We start from the raw sequence: 22,576 nt of genomic DNA, 5'->3' as shown, positions 1-22,576 counted from the left end.
AGGGTTACTTCCCCGCGGCCTTGAAAGAGGCGGTGGTGAGGCCTCTCCTCAAGAAGCCGTCCCTGGATCCGGCAATATTGGCCAACTATCGTCCTGTCTCCAACCTTCGCTTTCTGGCGAAGGTTGTTGAGAGTGTGGTTGCGCGACAGTTTCCGCAATTCCTGGAGGAAACATCCTATCTGGATCCGTTCCAGTCTGGTTTCAGGCCTGGGCACAGCACGGAAACGGCATTGGTCGCGTTGGTTGATGATCTCTGGAGGGCTCGGGACAGGGGTTGCTCCTCTGTTCTGGTCCTGTTAGACCTCTCAGCGGCTTTTGATACCATCGACCATGGTATCATGCTGCACCAGTTGGAAGAGTTGGGGATGGGGGGCACCGTGTTACGGTGGTTCTCCTCCTTTCTCTCCGACTGGTCGCAGTTCGTGTTGACAGGGGGGCAGAGGTCGACCTCGAGGCCTCTTATATGTGGAGTGCCTCAGGGGTCGGTCCTCTCGCCCCTCCTGTTCAACATTTATGTGAAGCCGCTGGGCGAGATCATCCGTGGCTTTGGGGTGAGATACCATCAGTACGCTGATGATACTCAGCTGTACATCTCCACCCCAGGCCACCCCAATGATGCCCTTGAAGTGATGTCCCAGTGCCTGGAGGCTGTACGGATCTGGATGGGGAGGAACAGGCTCAGGCTCAACCCTTCCAAGACTGAGTGGCTGTGGTTCCCGGCATCCCGATATAGTCAGTTGACTCCATCACTGATTATTGGGGGCGAGTCTTTGGCCCCCACAGAGAGGGCTCGCAATCTGGGAGAATCCATGACCTCAGTGCCTTCCGCCGTGCCCTTAAAACCTTCCTTTTCCAACAAGCCGGGCTGGCCTAATTCTTTTTAAGTGTTTTTAATTGTTTGGTTTATTGTTTTAATTAATGGGGCCAAATTTATATATATTTTTTTAACTGTATTTTAATATTTGTATTTGATGTTTTTATTTGGCTGTTCACCGCCCTGAGTCCTCAGGGAGAAGGGCGGTATACAAATTCAAAATAAATAAATAAATAAATAAATAAAATCACTGGAAAAAAGGGACTTTTACTTAATATTCCTTCCCTTCCCTACCCCACCCAATTACTTTGGGGGGGGGTCTCTTGGTTTTCCTCCCTCCTTTCCTTGATTTCTTTCCAAAGAGTCTGCTTGTTGTCAAACTAAATGTGCTACATACAGATGTGTGTTTTAAAGCACAACATGTTTTGCAAAGAGATGTACAGATATGAAGAAAAGGTGCAAGTGGGTGGCAGGATTTTTGACCCTCTTTCAAGCTTATTTTCTCAGAATTGGTTCTAAAATTGGATGTAGAGTTTATTAGTACAGAAATTATAACTGGAGCAAAGAAGAAAGCGGGGGGCTTTAGGAAGACAACATTATGTCATTAAGTTTTGATTCACCATTTTGATGAAGTTTTCTTGTTTTCCTTATTTTCATATCTTGGCTTTAAATCAACCCAAAGACATTACATTTGTTCAACATAATCTATGGGAACTTATATCAATTTTCTTCATAAAGTTTTGCTATAGTAATGTAATTTTATACTTTTTCATATGGTTGTGTAATAATCCAAATTCAGAAGGGGGAATATGCTTTGGAGTGAAGGCTCACTTTGTGTTTGCCAGCAAATGTTTAAAAGATTTGTGCAGCAGGACAGGAAAAAGCACAATGGATGTGAGGTATTAAGAGGTCTGAAGTGTGTGCCCACACAAGCTACAAATTCTTCTTCCCCTTTCAAATCTAGCTTCAAGAGTACAGCTTCAAGAGAGGTAATTGAAGATTTGAAATCTTTATTTTTCAAGCTGTTTTCCACGCCGTTTTTCAGCTGGTTTTGGGCCAGTTTTGGGTCATTTTTGCCCATTTTCCAGCCCATTTATTGGCCATTTTCAGGCTGTTTTTGGGGCCCAAAAAACAGCATGAAAATGGCCAAAAACCAGCCCAAAAACCAGCCGAAAACGGCCAGAAAAATGGGCGTGAACTGGGTCAGCCAATGATGGGATTATTTATTTATTTATTGGTTCGATTTATATGCAGCCCTTCTCCAGAGACTCAGGGTGGCTTATAATACGTTAAGCAATAGCCTTCATACTTTTGTATATACCTGGTTAGTAGGGCTTTCGGCCCCCCCTAAGCGGTATTCTTTTTTATACAAAGTCATCTTATTGCCCCCACAATCCGGATCCTCATTTTACCTACCTCGAAAAGATGGAAGGCTGAGTCAACCTTGAGCCTGGTGAGATTTGAACTTGCAGCAATTGCAGGCAGCTGGTGCTACTTAACAGCACTTTAATCTGCTGCACCACCAAGGCTCTAAAAATATTAATATTAAATAAAAGATTAGCCAGTTTGCCGAACTGGGCAGTATTTTAACAACTGGTTTGCCCGGTTGAAGCCCACCTCTGGTTTAAATAGCTATATTGACAACCAATTTCTTTTCTTCTCTGTAAAAGGCCTTGACAGATATGTGCTTTCTGATGCTATCAAGGCAATGGTCAGAAAAGCAGAGCTTGAGCCTAGGCCAGGAAAATAACTTGAGAAAATATCTCAGAAACACCTAGAAGCAAACAAAGTAATAACCAAAAGCCAACATGAGTTTGTCAAAAACAGATCATGCCAGACTAATCTTACTGCATTCTTTGACAAAGTGACAAAATTGTGGACCAGAGGAATACTGTCAATATAATTTACTTGGATTTCAGTAAGGCATTTGATAAAGTAGACCATAACCTACTACTAGATAAAGTAGAAAAACAGACGTTGTGTTCCTGAACGTCCATTTTCGGGGCGCTGCTCCTCCAATCCATGGACGGGTAGTATCTCCTAGTTGCTGGGCAGAACTGAGTGCTAAACCTTCCCATTGTCAGGCCACGCCCACCTCAACCAATCAGCTTCAGTCTTTCCTCACAAAGGAGCAGGAACATGGCCAACCATAAAACCCCAACAAACATTAACCAAGGAACAAAACAGAACAGGAAGCCGAATGGGTGGGTATGGATTGGAGTCGCAGCGCCCCGAAAATGGACGTTCAGGAACACAACGTCCGTTTTCCATTGCGCTGCTCCTCCAATCCATGGACGGGATATACCCAAGTTCAAGAGCTCAGGGTGGGAGGCTGACTGGAACCCTCACTCCGAGACGTGGCCACTTGTGGTAAAACTCTACGCCCAAATGCTGCATCGGAGGAGGCATACTGATCAATATTGTAGTGCCAGATAAAGGAAGTGTCAGAAGCCCAAGAGGCTGCACTACAGATTTCGGACACAGAGGCATTCGTAGACCAAGCAGCTGACGCAGCCGCACTGCATGTTGAATGTGCGTAGATCTTAGCCAGACGAGGGCGTGTTCGCATATCATAGGCCGTCGTGATGCAAGCCTTAATCCACCTGGCAATTGTAGTAGATGATACCTTCTTCCCCATCAAGGAAGGGGTGAAAGACACAAGCAAGGATTCAGTCTGTCGAAAAGACTCAGTACGTTTGATATAACGCCGGAGCGCACGCCTGACGTCCAAGGTATGCCATAAGGACTCAGTCTGATGACGAGGATTCAGACAAAAGTTAGGCAGAACCAACTCTTGAGCGCGGTGAAATCGTGAGTTTATCTTTGGTAAGAAGGAGGGGTCAAAGCGCAGGACCACTCTGTCACTATGAAAAATACAAAGGTCCTTGTGGACGGATAACGCGGTGAGTTCCGATACGCGTCTAGCTGATGTAATGGCCAGGAGAAAGGTGACTTTAAGCGTCAGAAATTTTAGATACACTGAAGCCAAAGGCTCAAATGGCGAGATCGTAAGCGCTTGAAGGACTAATGGAAGATCCCAGGATGGGATCACTGGAGGCGAGATGTTGGAGGCCTCATGCAGGAAACTCTTAATCCTAGGATTATGCGAAAGAATTCGGTGTTCCTCGCACTTGACGACTGTGGATAAGGTGGCCACCTGGCGCCGAAGCGTGGCAGGAGCAAGACCTTTGGCTAAAACATCATGTAAGAAATCCAGTACGTCCGGGATATCCGCAGAGGTCGGGTCCACGTGATGAGCCACACACCAGGAAGAAAATGCTCGCCAAGTAGCTTCATAAATTCTCGTGGTGGAAGGGCATCTGGCAGCTTGAATCACCTTTATGACATCAGAAGACAGCCTGTCCTTCTGCAGCTGAAGCCGCTCAAGCGCCAAGCAGCCAATCGGGGCCACCCTGGATCGGGGTGGAAGATGACCCCCTGGCTGAGCATCTCCTCCTCCAGTGGTACTGCCCACAGAGGAGAGGTGGACAATCCCACTAGGTCTGCATACCAGGGCCGGCGAGCCCACTGAGGTGCAATCAGAATCAACTCGGCTCCCTCCAACAACATCTTCTGAATCAGTCTTGGAATCAGCGGAAAGGGAGGGAAGGCATAGAGAAGCCCTGGAGGCCACTGACAGCGTAGAGCGTCGTAGCCTTCTGCTCCGATGGTCGGGTAACGCGTGTAGAACCTCGGTAGTTGGGCGTTCTGGGACGTGGCGAAGAGGTCCACCTGAGGGCGGCCAAAATGGTTCACTATCTGATTGAAGAGGGCAGGCTTGAGAGACCACTCTGCAGGGTCCAAGTGCTCCCTGCTGAGCCAATCCGCCATGATGTTGTCCTGCCCCGAGATGTGGTCCGCCACCAGAGATGCAGTGTGCCGTTCCGCCCAAGCCAACAAGCTCTCCGACTCCAACATCAGGGACCTGGAGCGTGTGCCTCCCTCCTGATTTATGTGCGCCTTGGTGGTGACGTTGTCCATCCGGACCAACACATGTTGTCCCTCCAAGGCGTGGACAAAATGGCGCAAGGCAAGCCAAACAGCCCTCAACTCCAGCAAATTGATGCTGTTCGTCCGCTCCACCGGAGACCACTGACCTTGAATCACTGCATTCTGCAGATGGGCTCCCCAGCCCGAGAGACTGGCGTCGGTAACCAGAACGACCCGGTCTGGTTCGAGAAAAACACAACCTCTTTGTAGTGCGGGGGACCTCCACCACGTGAGTGACAGTCGAGTTTGTGGAGGTAAGACAATCGGATGGGTTGACAAGCTGCGTTTCGCTCTCTGGAAGGGAAGCAACAGCCACTGAAGCGGACGGGAATGTCTGCGTGCCCACGGAACGACGTGGATGCAGGATATTAACTTCCCCAACAATTGATTCAACTGGAGCAGAGGCACCTTCTTCATGGACTGAACGTGCCGCACCATAGTTTCGATGTCGCGAATGCAATCTGGGGAGAGAAACACTTGACCCAACTGAGAATCGATCACTGCACCCAGGTGTTGGAGTTGCGTCGTAGGTGTCAGATGGCTCTTCTGCCAGTTGATGGAGAAACCGTGGTTCTGGAACGCCTGGAGGACCACCTCCATGTCTTTCCGCGCCTGCGACGGGGACGTTGACATCACCAGCAAATCGTCGAGGTAACAGCTGAGACGTATGGAGCGAGATCGAATGGAAGCCGCGACCACCATCACTAATTTCGTGAAGGTCCTGGGAGCCGAGGACAGACCAAAAGGCATCGCACGATATTGAAAATGCATGTTGTTGTATTCGAAGTGAAGGTAGCGACGATGCAATGGGTGGATGGGAACATGCAGGTATGCTTCGTGCAGATCTACAGATTGAAGATAGTCCCCTTGCCTGATGGATGCCAGAATTGTCCTGAGGGAGTGCATCTTGAACCTGCGATACAGAATGTACTGATTGAAGCGTTTCAGGTTCAAGATGCCCCTGTGGCCCCCCGATGACTTGGGCACCAGAAATAAGGTAGCGTAGAATCCAGTTCTCTCCTGGCCCTGGGGCACCGGCTCCATGGCGTTGATGGAGAGGAGGTGTGAGATCTCTGCTTCCATGAGCTCCCTCTGGACCCTGCACCGAGAGATGGGGCAACGACGAAAGGTGTTGGGTGGTAGAGTGTGGAACTCGAGGCAAAGCCCCTGTTGGATGGTCATGCGGATCCAAGTGTCGGTTGTCGAGAGGCCCCACTGAAGGTAGAATTGCTGGAGTCAACCTCCGATAGGACCTGGGATCAACGAGTCACTTCCCTCTGCGTGGAGGTCGGTAAGATGAGCCTCTGAAGGGACGCTTCGCTTGGGATTGGTTCCTGGTTCTGTCACGAAATGGCTGTCTGTCTGATGTTCGGTCAGACATCTGGGAATAAGAGCGCTGGTAGTATGGGCCGCTCGACCCCGAGGAGGATCGAAAGGACTGGCGCTATGTATAAGGGGTATATCTCCGCTCAGAGCGGCGGAAGGAGGACAGCAGCACTTTGCGCTTGTCTTTATCTAATATCAAGATAGGCTCCAGACAGGGACCAAATAGTGATGGGGCAGTAAATGGTGCTGATGCCAATTTCCACTTAGCTTTGTTGTCTGCGCGCCAATTTCATAGCCAGAAGAGGCGTCTGTTGGTCACCGTTGCTGCCATAGCTCGTGAAGCAAATTTTGTCGCCGTCAAAGAGGCATCTGTGGAGTATTCCGTTGCTGCCACGAGTTTATTAATGTCCTGGTGCAGCCTGGTATCAGTGGGGGGCAACCTCTCCTGAAGCTGGCGTAGCCAGATCAGAGAAGCCCAATTGAAAAACGACGTAGCAGTGGCTGCCTTGATAGCCCAGGCCACTGCTTGGTGCACTTTATGGAACCCCATTTCCATCTTGCGGTCCTCCGCCTTGAAGCCATCCACAACGTCTGAAGTCAGCATCGAAGAAGTAGACAAGGCAGCGACCGGGGGTCAACTGAGGGTACGGCAAGAAGCTCCTCCAGCTGCGACTCAGCAGAATAAAGACGTTTGTCCAGGCCACTCAGAGCAGTCAGGGAACCTGGTTGGCCAAAAGCAGATGTAATGACATTGGAAAACAAGGGAGGGCAAGGAATCACGTCCTGATCTTGTTTAGAAACGTGGAATAGAGCATCGTGCAGGTGTTGAGAGTCAGAAGATCTCTCAGCGGTCCCTTCTGCAATACCAAACTTAGTAGCGACCTTGGCTTTATGAAGTAAAGATTTGAAGACAGAAGGCCGGAACAAATTTGTGAAGGTGGGCTTCTCGGGAGGAAGATCCTCATCCTCCGAGAAGTCGACATCCTCCGGACACATTTCCCCTTCTTCAGACTCCTCTGAAGAAGATTCAACAGGATGCTGCCGACTGGTACTCGGAACTGCTTCATTAACGGGGACCGGAGTCGGAGAAGGCTGACAGGTGTTAACTGGCCGAGCTACAACCTGCTGTATGCCGGCTGCCAAGATCTTCGCCAGAGCATCTGACAACATAGATTGAAAACTCACAGGTGTGTCAGGAACCTCTGGGCGGAGCCCCGCCACAGTAGGTATAAATGTAGCCTCAGGCAGACGTCTACGGCCCAATGAAGCGTCCGATTAGCTGGAAACATCAGGCAATGACATTGAAACTCCTTTGGAGCGTTGTAAGTTGGAAACAGCGAGTCTGGTTGATGATACAGATGAGGATCCGGCTTGCAAATTCCCAGAAGGATCAGCCCAGTCCTCAGAAGCAGAAAACTGTCTTGACAGAGTCGCCTGTTGTTGTTGGGCCCTCTCAAATTGTTTTTCTAAGGCTTCGTGGCACCTCTGCTCTGCCTTATTCGTAGTGGAAGATTTAGAGGCTAATTTGGACTTGCGAGACTTGGAATTTGATTTCTTACTGCCTGACTTGTGTTGGGTGGCAGGGTAATCACAGGCGCCCTCTGAATCAGAAGATAAGGCAATGTCTGCCATGCTGAATGAAGGCAGTACAGAGCAAGTGGTAGGCCAAGACCACCAGAGATCAGCACCGAGGCTCCTCCCAAGGAAAATGCCCACAGTGAAGATTCAGTTGAGCAGGGGCAAATAGGCTCAGAAGCTGCTGAGCTCAAACTCCCAATGTAACTACAGCCAACCCAATCAGGCAAAGGAGGGATAAAGATGAAATGCCCTGGTCAGAAGTCAGGGACACAAGTCAATAAGGGTGGTAAATAAGGTCCAAATTCCACCCCACCGCTAGCAGGCCACTGTCTCTCACTCCTCTTTTTTTTATTTATTTATCCTCCAAAATGGCGGCCGCCACGCTGGCAAAGTCCTGAAACAAAATGGTGGCCGTCACTCAGCAGATTACCTCCTGAGGCATGGAGCTTGTTTTTTAAAGAAACAGCACCTCCGAAGACAAACCGAAGCTGTCTGGTCGTTGGGCGCCTCCACTCGCCTCCTTTAGCGCCGCACACTCTCAGCGCTCTACAGCTGATCTGCCGCCCGAGGACAAGGCAGGCACTCCGGAGCCGCTCGATGGATGGAGCTGAGGCGAGGGCAGCTCTAACGCCTCAGCGGTAGGCTAGCCCGTCACCAGCGGCCAGAGAAGCACGGATCCGCCCAGCCGGGTCGGAATCCGGCGTGCTGCAGCCCCGATCGGTGGGGAGATAGGCCAGGTGGCTTGGAGCCCCAAGCTCGCCCAAGGCACGCAGCAATAAGGAATCTCCCACGTGGCAGCTCCTCAGTAAATTTTAAAAATGATAAAAACAAAATAAGAAATTAAAATAACAAAGTAATAAGAAGGGAAGGTAATTACAATTAGAGAGCACTCAAATTGCCAAGTTCTCACAGCAACTGAGTGAGAAAGACTGAAGCTGATTGGTTGAGGTGGGCGTGGCCTGACAATGGGAAGGTTTAGCACTCAGTTCTGCCCAGCAACTAGGAGATACTACCCGTCCATGGATTGGAGGAGCAGCGCAATGGAAAATGTGGGTTAGACAGCATCACCACCAGATGGATTTGTAACTGGCTGACCATACACACTCACCATGTATTCCTCAATGGAACTGCATCTACATGGAGAGAAATATGCAGTGGAGTACCCCAAGGCTCTGTTTTAGGCCCAGTACTCTTCAACATCTTCATCAATGACATGGATGAGGGGATAGATAGGGAACTCATCAAATTTGCAAATGACACCAAGCTGGCAGGAATAGCCAACAATCCAGAAAATAGGCTTAAGATACAGAATAATCTTGACAGACTTGAACATTGGGTGCTATCTAACAAAATGAAATTCAGTGGTGAAAAAAGTAAGGTTCTACATTTAGGCAAGAAAAACAAAATGCACAGGTACAGTATATGTGGTACCTTGCTCAATAGTAGTAACTGTGAGAGGGATCTTGGAGTCCTAGTGGACAACCATTAAAATATAGTTGCTGTATGCTGCAGTGTGCAGCAGCTGCCAAAAAAGCCAAGAAAATTCTAGGCTGCATAAACAGAGGGATAGAATCAAGATGACGTGAAATGTTAATACCGCTTTATAATGCCTTAATAAGGCCGTACTTGGAATACTGCATTCAGTTTTGGTCGCCACAATGTAAAAAGGATGTGGAGACTCTAGAAAGAGTGCAGGGAACAGCAACAAAGATGATTAGGGAACTGGAGGCTAAAACATATAAAGAACGGTTGCTGGAACTAGGTATGTCTAGTCTGATGAAAAGAAGAACTAGGGTTGACACGATAACAGTGTTCCAATATCTCAGGGGCTACCACAATGAAGAAGGAGTCAAGCTAATCTCCAAAGCACCTGAAGGTAGGACAGGAAGCAATGGGTGGAAACTAATCAAGGAAAGAAGCAACTTAGAACTAAGGAGAAATTTCCTAACAGTTAGAATAATTAATCAGTGGAACAACTTGCCTCCAGAAGTTGTGAATGCTCCAATACTGGAAGTTTTAAAGAAGATGTTGATTAACCATTTGTCTGAAGTGGTGTAGGGTTTCCTGCCTAAGCAGGGGGTGGATTAGAAGACCTCCAAGATCCCTTCCAACTCTGTTATTCTAAAGATTCTGCTACTATATCTATGACAATAAAAGTTGTCCTGGTTTAAATGGGACTACTTCTTAGTCTGGTTTATCATATAAGGATTTAAGTTCATTTTAGGTGCTCACTCTGGTATATAAAGTCTTGTATAGCTTAGGCATTCATAGGACCTCCTTACCATGTACAGACATTTTTAGATTTTGGAGTGAGAATCAGGAGACTCCAACCATGCAGAAATAATAGACTTTAGTATGAACAGCAAATTCTGATTTTTCTGATATTTAACATTCTAAATTGTCACTGGAGTAAAATCAGTCTCTCTGCTCTTTATTGGACTTTAGGAAAGAGCTTAAATCTAATTTCTAAGGTAGGTAAAATGAGGACCCAGATTGTGGGGGCAATAAGCTGACTTTGTATAAAATATACAAAAGTATGAAGGCTATTGCTTAACGCATTGTAAGCTGCCCTGAGTCTCCGGAGAAGGACGGCATATAAATCATTTTTTTTTTAAAAAATCCTCTTTTTACCCAATTGTTTTAGCTGAAAGTTTAGGTTTTTTTATAAACTGCCTATAGCCATTAATGTGGACTATATTTCAATTATCAACTCTTCAATCATTCATTCTTATCTTAATCATAATGCTGAGTTCCAATGGCATGGCAAAAAAAACTGCTCTATGAAGTGCATACAGAAGAATAAATCGAGTATAAATGTTATATTATTTTAAACACAGTATTTTAGGTTGCAATAGTCATATGGTAAAATAATTTGTACTTACAATGTCAAACTTTTGTGTGATGTTCCCCTGGACATCTAACAAATAAACTTTGCCATAATGTGTTCCAAGTGCCAAAAACTAAATAGAAAAAAGTGGGAGAAAGACATTATCCAGAGAAATTATAATAGGGAGAGTACAACATACCATTTCTTTGTGCTAAATATTACTGTGATAATGTACATCAAGCGTGAATCATACCGTAACATTCCTGAAACCTATTCAAAGAGTATAACAGCAAAATACAAATGACATCTAAACAAGGGTTAATATAAAGCAAACACTTTAAAATTGTAAAAGAAAATTGTAAAAATGTAAAACTGTCACTTAATGCATTCTTGACCTCTTAAAAACTAGACAAAAATGAAATATTGCTATTTTGGCAATAGAAAAGCCAGTTCTTCTTCTGACCCTTGCCATATTTGATCTTTAACTTTCAGAGAAATATTCAAATAACCAGATGGACTGATAGTACAGCACCATAATAGTTGTGACGATACTAGAGTGTATACCCTATACTTCATTTTTGTAAAGAAGTAGGAGAGAAAGCAGCAGCAGAATAATAATAAAAATAAGCATAACACAATAGTAAAAATAATTGGAATTTTGTGACATTTCTGCTTGCAGATAAGATCTTATGAGATTTTGGCTTTTTTACCAAACAATGTTTGTATGTGTTATAAAGCTACATACAATATTGTATCGGTGGTGTTGGGCAAGTCAATCTTTCTTAGTCCAGCCTACCTCATGGGGTTCTTGTGAGGAAAATAGGAGGAGGAAGGAGTGGTATGTTTGTTTGCCTCAAGTTACTTATAAAGTAATAAAGACCAGATTTTTTTAAAAAAAGATATTTTTCTTTCCATGACTTCATTTATATAGTAAAGCTAAGTTAATTACTGTTCCCAACAAGCACCTACATTATTTCTACAAATCTAGAAAAATATCTAAGCCCTACTTTTTTGAAAATGTCAGATCTCTCGTTTAGCAAACCACCCACCGGTCAACAGAAGAGAGTTTTGCACTGCAAATTACAAAGTCCGCTCTGGTTTTACAGGCACAACTTTTAGATGCAGATAGTTAGGAGCCAGCCTAGGGGAAAGACCAATCTGACTGAAAGGTGCACAAAAGATATGAGCTGCATGAACGCACAAAATATTCAAAATAATGCAGAAGGGACTTAGGTGTTATTCCATCACAAAGATTAAAAACCAGATTTAAAATATATCAAAAAGTTTGCTACTGCTTGGTATAAAATAGAGTGCCTTTCCTTCCTTTGGCATTACTCAAGTAGTCAGGCTGCTAAATTCTCTGTATTTCATTGCATGTGATCATGCTTCACTGCAACCTATAATGAAATGCTCAAATTTACAGGCACTACTAAGCATGTCAGTCAAGCAGCACAATCTTTTTTTTTAATAACCTTACAGAAAGTCAAGGTTTAAAAGGATTTATCAAAATGGAATTGCTTAAAATGAAATTTCAGTTCAGGCACTTAAAATATGAAGCCACATTAAAGAGAAGTCAAAAAAGGGAGAAAGAGAGGCAAAGAGAGAAGGGGTTCATTAGAAATTCATCCCCCGCAATGCCTTTCACTCCTGCAAGGTTGCCTTTTTACAGAAAGAAAAAAGTCCCCTGGGTAAAAAAAAAATCAATACTAGTTAATAAAACATCAGGTGTGCAGACATAACTAGGTATGACTATTCCACTGCACAGGCCTGCTTGAATGCACTGGGTGCCAGGACGATTAGTCTTCCAATGCAGACAGAAGGTCCAGTGAAAATATGTTTTATAATCGGAAAAAAAAATACCTCTGGAGGGAAAATAGTCTAAATATAAACCAGATTTTATAGTCTGAACAAAGTAAAGTGTTCTAATCATAAAACACATCTATTGTAGATGCTACAGTGTTATTTCTTTTTATTTACTCATAGAGAAAGATGTGGGAAAGATACACATTCCATCTTCAATTTTTAGCCTCAGTATTATGCGAGACCAATTCCTAAAACTCTTTGTATCAGCTTCTAACATTATTGATCGTCTCATAAATGGTCCAGTTTATAAAAGTGCTCAGTTATTAGAAACAACTTTGTTATTATGTTGTTGCTTGTGACACTATAATTAGGAGACTTCCAAAGATAGAAACTATTTATATTGTCTAAGACATTTGCTTCTTTAAAAAAGTAAACCCCATACTTCCAGATTAAAAATGAAAGCTGTCAAATCATCAAAGCTGAAAAAACCTTTGCAGAACTAATGATAATTAACAAGTACAATAAGTCTGAGCATCTCCCATCATAATCAGCACGTGCATGCTATGTTTATATAAAGGGAGGTAGAAAAGAGCATTTCCTTTGTTAAAGTACAGTACAAAATTGTATACTTGATAAGCATCCATGGATATTTAGTAATATATATGTAATATAATAATTGAATAATTATTCAATATTATTGAAATTTATATTGTACTAGTTGGATACCTATACTTATTACCATTTTTCACACTTACGACCACTGTAGCATCCCCATGGTCTTGACAGACTCTCATTGTCATCATCACCAACAAAGTATATCAGGAGAAATGAAGGCTGCTGTTGAGGCCACGCCATGATACTCCCTATCCTGTGGTAGACCTGCCCCTCCACTTTGAATGTTGGCATAAAATTTCCCTCCTTCACCTCTCTGGCTCCAAAAGATGTCATTTTGAAACATCCATTGTACTTCCGGGCAGCAGAAATACAGTATTTTCCCTTTAACTGGTGTTACAGTAGAAGGAACAGATTCATCTGAACTGAGAAGGTCAGCGTATGAAGTGAGTTGGGGCTGGGACACTATGCAGGAGAAATTCAGTTAACAATCCGTTGGCTCAGTGGTGGTCAGTAATTGAAACACATAACACATAATACATCTCACCCACCACCTTGAGTCTGGAAGCAGTTCCATAGGTGGAAGGCGTAGACATTTTGGTGAGGTAGTGACGTTTAGTACTGTAAGGAGTACTTCCTGAATGAAGGAGTGGAACTTCTGCCAGCTTGACCTGAGGTAACGGAATGTAAGGCAAGTGGCAGTTGGAAGTTTTCAGGTGGGAAGGGGGAGTAGAGCGTCTAACTCCTTAGCATCAGAGCATGTTAATATACTGTATATGAATATATTATATATGAAATACTAATGACCTGATGGTCATTTCGAAAAATCCTTTGTTACCGAGCACCTAGAAGTCAAGAGGAATGTACATGCCAAATTTCAAGTCTGTAGGCTTTACCGTTCTGGAGATTTCATGATGAGTGAGTGGATTTCACTTTTCTATATATAGATTTCTAGACTGGAAATCTCCTTCAAGAAGGGACTCGGGGTGGTGTACAATATAATATAAACATATAAAACAGTACATTTTAAAATTAAAATGTTATTTTAGGATTAAAAAAATTAAAATTACAAGATTATAAAAATATAGCAAATTCAAAAGACAAAACAAATTCCAAAAAGGCAATTAACTTTATTAAAATTGATTAATGAAGGCAGAGGGAGGGTTTTGATGGCATATAACTTTGTATGATTTTATTTAAGGATTTTGTTCATCTTTTTTACAAAATATTTTTATGCTATTTCTCTCACAACATTGATTTTGCAACTTGAATTTTAAAAAAAACACTGCATCACCAAAAATTGCATTTTGCTATTAAATCTCAGCAGCATGGTCCTGTTAATACAAGGGGACAGATGAATGGGCCCATAGAGTAGCACAAAGCTTGAACAGTCCAATTTTTTAGAGCTTCTGGAATAATTCTTTGGAATGCCTGTAATTATACCTTGACAGTATGAATATTTGAAAAAACAGAAAATATAGAAATATGTAGTACTTTGATAGAATAGAAATATACAGCACTCTGGCTCAATCATTATTAGATTTAGAAACCTTCACATAAATTGTCTGAGAGATCTACAAGTAAAAATTACTTCCAAGGTAACTTTTCATTCTGTGAAGAGTTGAAAAAATCCTCACTATTGCCATCTATTAATTATATTTTGATTATGTACTACCTACATGAATAATTACAATTACAACATAATTATATAACTTATGTAAGATTCATGAAACTTCAGTTAAAGAGAATAAGAAAAAAACTTAAAATACTTTGTTCAAGCAATAGAACCTAAGATTAATGTAAATAACTCATTGCATTTAGGGTCTGATGCAAATCTAAACTCTTTAATAAAAGTATCGGCAAAACTATTGGCTAGTAAATTGATATGGGAAATTACTCAGTAAAATTTAAATCCCAACCCTATATTTCCTCAACATAGTGGCAATGAATAATGCCAAAAGTCTATTTAGATATTTAGATAAAGAAAAACTACTTTCCCAGAACAAATTGTTTCTGAGCAAAGTATAACACCCTTATGCTCACCTTGCCATTTCCTGTTGGAACCCTACAAAATAAGCTTGCAAATTTCGTTCTTCATTTGGAACTACTGGCATTAATTACACGCTCCCAAATTCTTATTGCTTGGCTCAACATAACAAATAGAAATATAAGGAAGATATAACACATTTGTACATATTTTTCAAAATTAATAACTTACTTTCTCATGGATTGTCATGCAACTGGTTATATCCTTTTGAATAATTTCTCCAACTCCATTAGAAAGCCTTTCATACTTCAATTTGGGCTCTTCTTCACTGATATCTTCCTGTATTAAGAATTAAGCTTAAGAATTCATTTTTTTACTTTATGTTATTAATAATATATATATAGCCATTCTTCTCATCAGATATAGATATAGATACACACACACACACACACTGTGTTTCTCCAAAAAGATGACCTACTTTGAAAAGAAGCCCTATCATGTTTTTGAACACATGCGATCATATTAAGCCCCACCTACAAAATTAGCCCTAATTAAGACCCCACCCACCCCGGGGTAAGGGGGTGGGGCGAGGCACACAGGTAAAAAATAAGCTAGGGTGGGGATGGGAGGGTGGAGCTGCCCTACTTACCAGGCCTCACACACCCCAACACCTACCTCGCCTTCTTCTGCAGCTGCTTGCCGCCATTCGTATGCATCATCCTAGCCTCTGTTCCGCCTTTAGATGCCTGCCGGCACCTGTCATCTACAACTGATAACAGAGCTCCAAATCTGTCCAGAGCTCTATTATTGGCTGCAGAGGGCTTTTCGGAAGGCATCTGCAGTCAATAACAGAGCTCCAGATCGATCTGGAGCTCTATTATCGGCTGCAGAGGGCATTCCAGAAAGTATCTGCAGCTGATAACAGAGTCAAATCTATCCGGATCTCTGTTATTGGCTGCAGATGCCTTCCGACAGGCATCTGGAGGTGAAACGGAGGCCGAGGCGATGCATGCGAGTGGTGGCAGCAGCCGCAGAAGAAGTGGGGCAGCAGCGGGGTCCTGCTGGGCGAGGCTGTCGGTGCCACCGCCACAAAATGAGTCAATAATTAGAACCCTCCAAAAAGAAGGCCTAGCTGTTTTTTCAGGGGTCAAAAGAAAATAAGACCTGGCCTTCTTTTTGGAGAAACATTGTATATATACACACACACAAACGCAAACACACACACAGTAATCATTTACTGTGTGTGTGTGTGTGTGTGTGTGTGTGTGTGTGTGTGTATGCATTACTGTTCTAGCCAGGGTTTTTCCTACGTAAATCAAGATGTTTGTATTGCCATAGTTGGGTGACATCTCAAATCACCACTTTCCAGGCTTTATCAGACATTTTGTGTTGTCTGCTGTGAGACTTAAGGGAGACTAAGATAGATCTATTTCGGCCTTATAAAGCCTCTTCAGTTAGCCACACCCTTATTTTATGACTTAAGGGAGACTAAGATAGAGTCTTAAGTCTCACAGCAGACAACACAAAATGTCTGATAAAGCATGGAAAATGGTGATTTGAGATGTCACCCAACTATGGCAATACAAACATCTTGATTTACTTAGGAAAAACCCTGGCTAGAATAGTAACACACATATAAACCTACTAATAAAAGAACAAAATAAATATTTGACCTTTACAGGGAGGAGTCATAAAATAAGGGTGTGGCTAACTGAAGACGCCTTATAAGGCCGAAATAGATCTATCTTAGTCTCCCTTAAATCTCACAGCAGACAACACAAAATGTCTGATAAAGCCTGGAAAGTGGTGATTTGAGATGTCACCCAACTATGGCAATACAAATATCTTGATTTACGTAGGAAAAACCCTGGCTAGAACAGTAATGCACATATAAACCTATGAATAAAAGAAATATGTGTGTGTGTGTGTGTGTGTGTGTGTGTGTGTGTGTGTGTGTGTGTATATATGTATATGTATATATATATGTATATATATATATGTATATATGTGTGTGTGTGTATATATGTATATATAAGTATATATATGTATATATATATATATGTATATATATGTGTGTGTGTGTATATATATGTATATATAAGTATATATATGTATATATATATGTACGTACACATACACATACAAATATACATATATTATATTTTATATAATTATAAAATATATTATAAAATATTTAAAAATAGACATTTTTATATATTATAGACATATATAAACATATAGACTATAGACTACAGACTTATATAGACATATAGACATTTTATATATTATAAAATATATAAAAATAGACATTTTAAAAATTAAAAAATCAGCACTAAAATAAAGATGACTAAAACTAAAAATACATATAAACTCCAAGCATAGAGAGACAGAAAGTATACTGGAGCCATCTAAAAAAGTCTCTGATTCTTGGGACCTTCAATCCTGATAGCACAACTAAGTCTTGAAGGAATTAGTTCTTCATAATTCTTATGTACTAGTCACAGAAAACCAGGGTGTATTTGATTTAAATCAAACTGATTTAAATCACGATTTAAATCACTAGTCAGTAAGGCTTGATTTAAATCATAGTTTTCTACATAAAGACTAATTCTTGCTGGTATAACTTTAATATGCAAGTAGATGAAGATTTTTAGAATAACAACTTTTCATATTAGTTTTTTTATCCCCAGTTTAATAGGTTAATCATTCTTCCATCCGCGGGTGAGGCATCAGAGGCGGCTTGGGAGTTCATGGCTTCCATGACGGCCATGGACCTGACGCAGTTAGTTCAAGGCCCCACTCACATAGGGGGACACACTCTGGACTTGATTTTTGTCTCTGGTCAGTGGTTGAATGATCTTGGTAGAGGGGACCTAGATATTAAATCCATGTCATGGACAGATCATTCGCTCCTCCAATTAGACTTTCCTACCGCCTTCCCCCGCCGCAGGGAGACGGAACCGACCAGATGGTTCCGTCCCAGGCGCCTGATGGACCCCGAAAGGTTACTGACGGAGCTTGGGCCGTTCCCTGAGACTCTAACACACGACTCGACTGAAGAGCTGGTGGCCGCCTGGGAAAGGGCGGCCGCTGGAGCTTTGGACCGCGTCGTGCCTTTGCGGCCTCTGACCCGATGCCGATCTCAATTGGCTCCTTGGTTCTCTGAGGAGCTGAGAGAGATGAAGCGTCGGAAAAGACGCCTAGAGAGCATTTGGAGGACTAGTCAATCCGATTCCGACCGGACACAGGTGAGGTCTTATATCAAGACCTACCTAGTAGCGATAAAAGCGGCAAAATCTAACCATTTTTCCGCTCTTATCGCATCTGCAGAGAACCGCCCAGCCGCCTTGTTTAGGGTGACCCACTCCCTTCTTCGGAGTCCTTGCAGGGTCGTGCTGAGGATTTTGTGCAATTCCTGCACGATAAAGTCACTCGGATTCGGGATGGCTTGGACTCCGACTGGATGAGTCCACGGGTGGAGACGAGGGCAGGTCTTGAGAATGTTATCTGGGAGGAGTTTGATCCTGTGACTCCCGAGGGTTCTGGGTAAGATTAGTGCCGCCACGTGTTTATTGGACCCGTGTCGCTCCTGGTTGGTGCTGGCCTCCCGGGAGGTTACACGAGGCTGGCTCCAGGGGATTATAAGAGCTTCTCTGAGTGAGGGTGCCTTTCCTGCCACCTTGAAAGAGGCGGTAGTGAGGCCCCTCCTCAAGAAGCCTTCCCTGGACCCGGCTGAATTAGCCAACTATCGTCCAGTCTCCAACCTCCGTTTTGTGGCGAAGGTTGTTGAGAGCATGGTGGCACGACAGCTTCCCCGGCATCTGGATGAAGCTATCTATCTGGACCCGTACCAGTCGGGCTTCAGGCAGGGGTACAGCACAGAAACGGCATTGGTCGCGTTGGTGGATGATCTCTGGAGGGCTCGGGACAGGGGTTGCTCCTCTGTCCTAGTCCTATTAGACCTCTCAGCGGCTTTTGATACCATCGACCATGGTATCATGCTGCAGGGGTTGAGGGGGTTAGGAATAGGGGGCACCGTTCTGCGGTGGTTCTCCTCCTTCCTCTCCGACCGCTCGCAGTTTGTGTTGGCAGGGGGACAGAGGTCGACCTCGAGGCATCTCGCATGGGGAGTGCCGCAAGGGTAGGTCCTCTCGCCCCTCCTGTTCAACATTTATGTGAAGCCGCTGGGTGAGATTATCCGTGGTTTTGGGGTGAAGTGTCATCTGTACGCTGATGATACTCAGCTGTACATCTCCACCCCAGACCACCCCAACGATGCCCTTGATGTGATGTCCCGCTGCCTGGAGGCCGTGCGGGCCTGGATGGGGAGGAACAGGCTCAGACTCAACCCCTCCAAGACCGAGTGGCTGTGGCTTCCGGCGCCCCGATATAGTCAGCAGGTGCCATCGCTGACTATTGGGGATGAATCTTTGCCCCCCACAGAGAGGACCCGCAATCTGGGTGTCCTCCTGGACGCACGGCTGTCTTTAGAAGAGCATATGACGGCCGTGGCCAGGGGGGCCTTTTATCAGGTTCGCCTGATTCACCAGTTGCAGCCCTTTCTGGATCGGGACGCCCTGCGCACGGTCACTCATGCCCTTGTCACCTCCCGGCTGGACTATTGTAATGCTCTCTACATGGGGCTCCCCTTGAAGAGCACTCGGAGGCTCCAACTGGTCCAGAATGCGGCCGCGCGGGTGGTTATGGGTGCAACTTGTTGCGCCCATGTGACACCCCTCCTGCGCGAGCTGCACTGGCTCCCAGTGGTCTTCCGGGTGCGATTCAAGGTGTTGGTTACTGTGAGAAAAATAAGAATTATTCCTGTAAAAGCATAACCTGAGTTACGCCATTTTAAAATCATGTTAAGGCTTTGTTTTACCTTGTATAACCTGATTATATAATTTAGCTGACATTTAAGAACATGAGAAAGGAAGTGTGTAATTCCTGTGTTTTTTAGAGGATGTTTATCTTGCAGGAAATATGTTCTTGGGTCAACTTGCCCTCATTAATTAAAGGAAGTACGCAATTGATGTTTTTGAGGGGTATTTCTGTTGGGAATTAGGGAATTTCCAGGGTGGAATCATGTACTACATATGTTATATAAGATGTTATGTAAGATCTGAAACTGATTCCCAAGGTACGTTATTGACGTGTATTCTGATGTTCCTGAAGACTATAAAAACTTGTGTAAATTGTTTTATTTCCGTCTTTCTCTACTCCAGAGAGAAAGGCCCTTTGCAAAGTGAATAAGTAAATAAACTCTGTCCCAGGATTATTTTAGTCTCTGTCTCTCTTTAAAACGATAATGGGATTTACCTGTCGACCACAGTTACCACCTTTAAAGCTCTCCATGGCATAGGACCCGGGTACCTTCGAGACCGACTTCTGCCACCAATAGCCTCTCACCGACCAGTCCGTTCCCACAGAGAGGGTCTCCTCAGGGTGCCATCGGCCAAGTTATGTCTGGCGACACCCAGGGGGAGGGCCTTCTCTGTGGGAGCCTCAGCCCTGTGGAATGAACTGCCCCCGGAAATACGTAAGATCTCCGACCTCCGGGTGTTTCGCTGCGCACTGAAGACCCTGTTGTTCCGCCAGGCCGGGCTATCAACATAACGATTTTAAATTGGGGTATTTTAAATTTTTGGGATTTTAATTGGAGCCTAATTATTTAATGATTTTAAATTTTAATCGTTGTTTTGTTCTGTGTTTTTAAATAGGCTGTACACCGCCCTGAGTCCTTCGGGAGAAGGGCGGTATAGAAATAAAATTATTATTATTATTATTATTATTATTATTATTATTATTATTATTATTATTATTATTATTAGTTAATCTTTAGTGAGATTCACAGCCTTTGAGGCTGGTTAATAGTTCAGCAGCTCGAGTCCTAACCAAGGACCTAGGAACTGTTAAGGTATCGTCGGAGGATGTAAGCTGTTCCGAGTAAGGTGGTTTTTTGTAGAGTCAAAATGTTCAAGTCCGGCAAATTTAGAATTTCTAAATAGTGGGGTAGCCCTTTGGGTATTGCTCCGAGGGCTCCAATTACAATCGGGACAATACACGATTTCTTTTTCCACAGTCGCTCAACTTCAATTTGGAAGTCCCGGTACTTTGTGGTTTTTTCTTGCTGCTTATCTTCAATTCGTGCATCACCAGGTATTGCAATGTCAATGAACCATACTTTTTTCTTTTCAACTATTGTTATGTCAGGTGTGTTGTGGACCAAGTGCCTGTCAGTCTGAATCCTAAAGTCCCACAAGATCTTGAGTTTCTCATTCTCTAAAACTTTCTCAACCTGATGTTCCCAGTGGTTTTTGCTGTACTCAAATCCAAACTTCTGGCACAATTTCCAGTGAATGATTTTAGCAACACGGTCATGGCGTTGTAGGTAGTCAGTTTGTGAAATTTTGCTGCACCCACTGATCAGGTGGTCGACTGTCTCATCTTTCTCATTGCAGAGGCGGCATTTGCTGTTGGTGGTAACATGTTGAATTTTTGCCTTCATACAGTTTGTGGCTAGGGCTTGTTCTTGAGCTGCCAAAATAAAGCTTTCAGTTTCTTTTTTCAGTACTCCTGATCTTAACCAGTTCCAAGTTAGTTTCTGGTCAGCTTTGCCTTCAATACTTTTCAAGTATTGGCCATGCAGAGCTTTGTGTTTCCAATTTTCAATATTATTATTATTATTATTATTATTATTATTATTATTATTATTATTATTATTATTATATTTGGACAATTTTTCTGTTGTACTTAGGAAGGAGAAAAATAATCATTACCTTAATAATAACAATTTAAATAGATTTATTCAACTGAAACAATAACATTACAGCATATGTTATTTGTTTAAACAAACATCCATGTTTGTTAACTAATTTGGCTAAACAATATATATATATATATATTAAGAAACTTAGACTGTCAGCCCAGCCTACACATGAAAAACTTAAATACTGTCCTCTGTAGCTCACTCATCATCTTCATCTTCTTCTTTGTTCATAATCTGGAAAAGAAAAACAAGCTTTCCTGCTTTATCATGTCCCAAACGATTTCTCAATTTAGAATGAATGAGTCCAAAGGAAGAGAATATTCTTTCAACGCCTGCAGAAGAAGCTACTGCTGTTAAAAGTGAAATCATTACTTGAACAGTCTCTAAATCAAAGTGCTTAAGTGACTTCCACCAGTTCACTGGTGTGATTTTCTTTAAAATATCTTCAGCAAACACATATTTCTTGAATGGTTCCCCCTTAGCTTTGAAGTTTATTAAAGTTGGCATTACAGATGGATGATTGCTGGATACCCATGTCATAGCTAACTCCTCTTCCTCAGCATTTAAGTTTTGACCCTGATACTAGATATTGACAATATTTGCCAAAAAATGAGCTGGAGACAGTACTTGTTCCATTCGTTTTTTTAATGCTTGTAATTTAATTCTGTGCATATGTAGTTTTGTTTTTAAGTGTTCACTCAGTTCCTTCCAAATTTCAACAGCATCAGCAATAAAACAGCTATTTTTCTGTATTTTGTTTAAAGCTTCAGAGATGGGTTTCAGGATGCTCAGCATATATTCAACATTTCTCTTAAACCCAATGTTGAGGATTTTGGCCGTGACAGTGCCATCTATTTTATCTCAATTTTCTTC

General features: G+C 43.1%; 1 protein-coding gene across 5 annotated transcripts in view; it reads right to left on the bottom strand.

Moving 5' to 3' along the window:
• Positions 1-22,576, bottom strand: part of VPS41 (VPS41 subunit of HOPS complex) — a 326,442-nt gene that overhangs the window by 248,087 nt on the left and 55,779 nt on the right. For 3 of the 5 annotated variants that reach the window (XM_034413658.2, XM_034413736.2, XM_087892430.1), the window contains exons 3-4: positions 15,169-15,276; positions 10,591-10,668 (exon numbers count right to left, since the gene is read on the bottom strand). In XM_034413658.2, the coding sequence (XP_034269549.1) occupies positions 10,591-10,668; positions 15,169-15,276 (186 nt within the window). The remainder of the gene's footprint in view (positions 1-10,590; positions 10,669-15,168; positions 15,277-22,576) is intronic. The other 2 variants (XM_087892429.1, XM_087892431.1) reach the window with 1 other exon arrangement.

The sequence above is a fragment of the Pantherophis guttatus genome, chromosome 4, assembly GCF_059756535.1.
Source record: "Pantherophis guttatus breed Tessera chromosome 4, ASM5975653v1, whole genome shotgun sequence".
Taxonomy (NCBI): domain Eukaryota; kingdom Metazoa; phylum Chordata; class Lepidosauria; order Squamata; family Colubridae; genus Pantherophis; species Pantherophis guttatus.
This window is presented reverse-complemented; position numbering and strand designations above follow the sequence as displayed.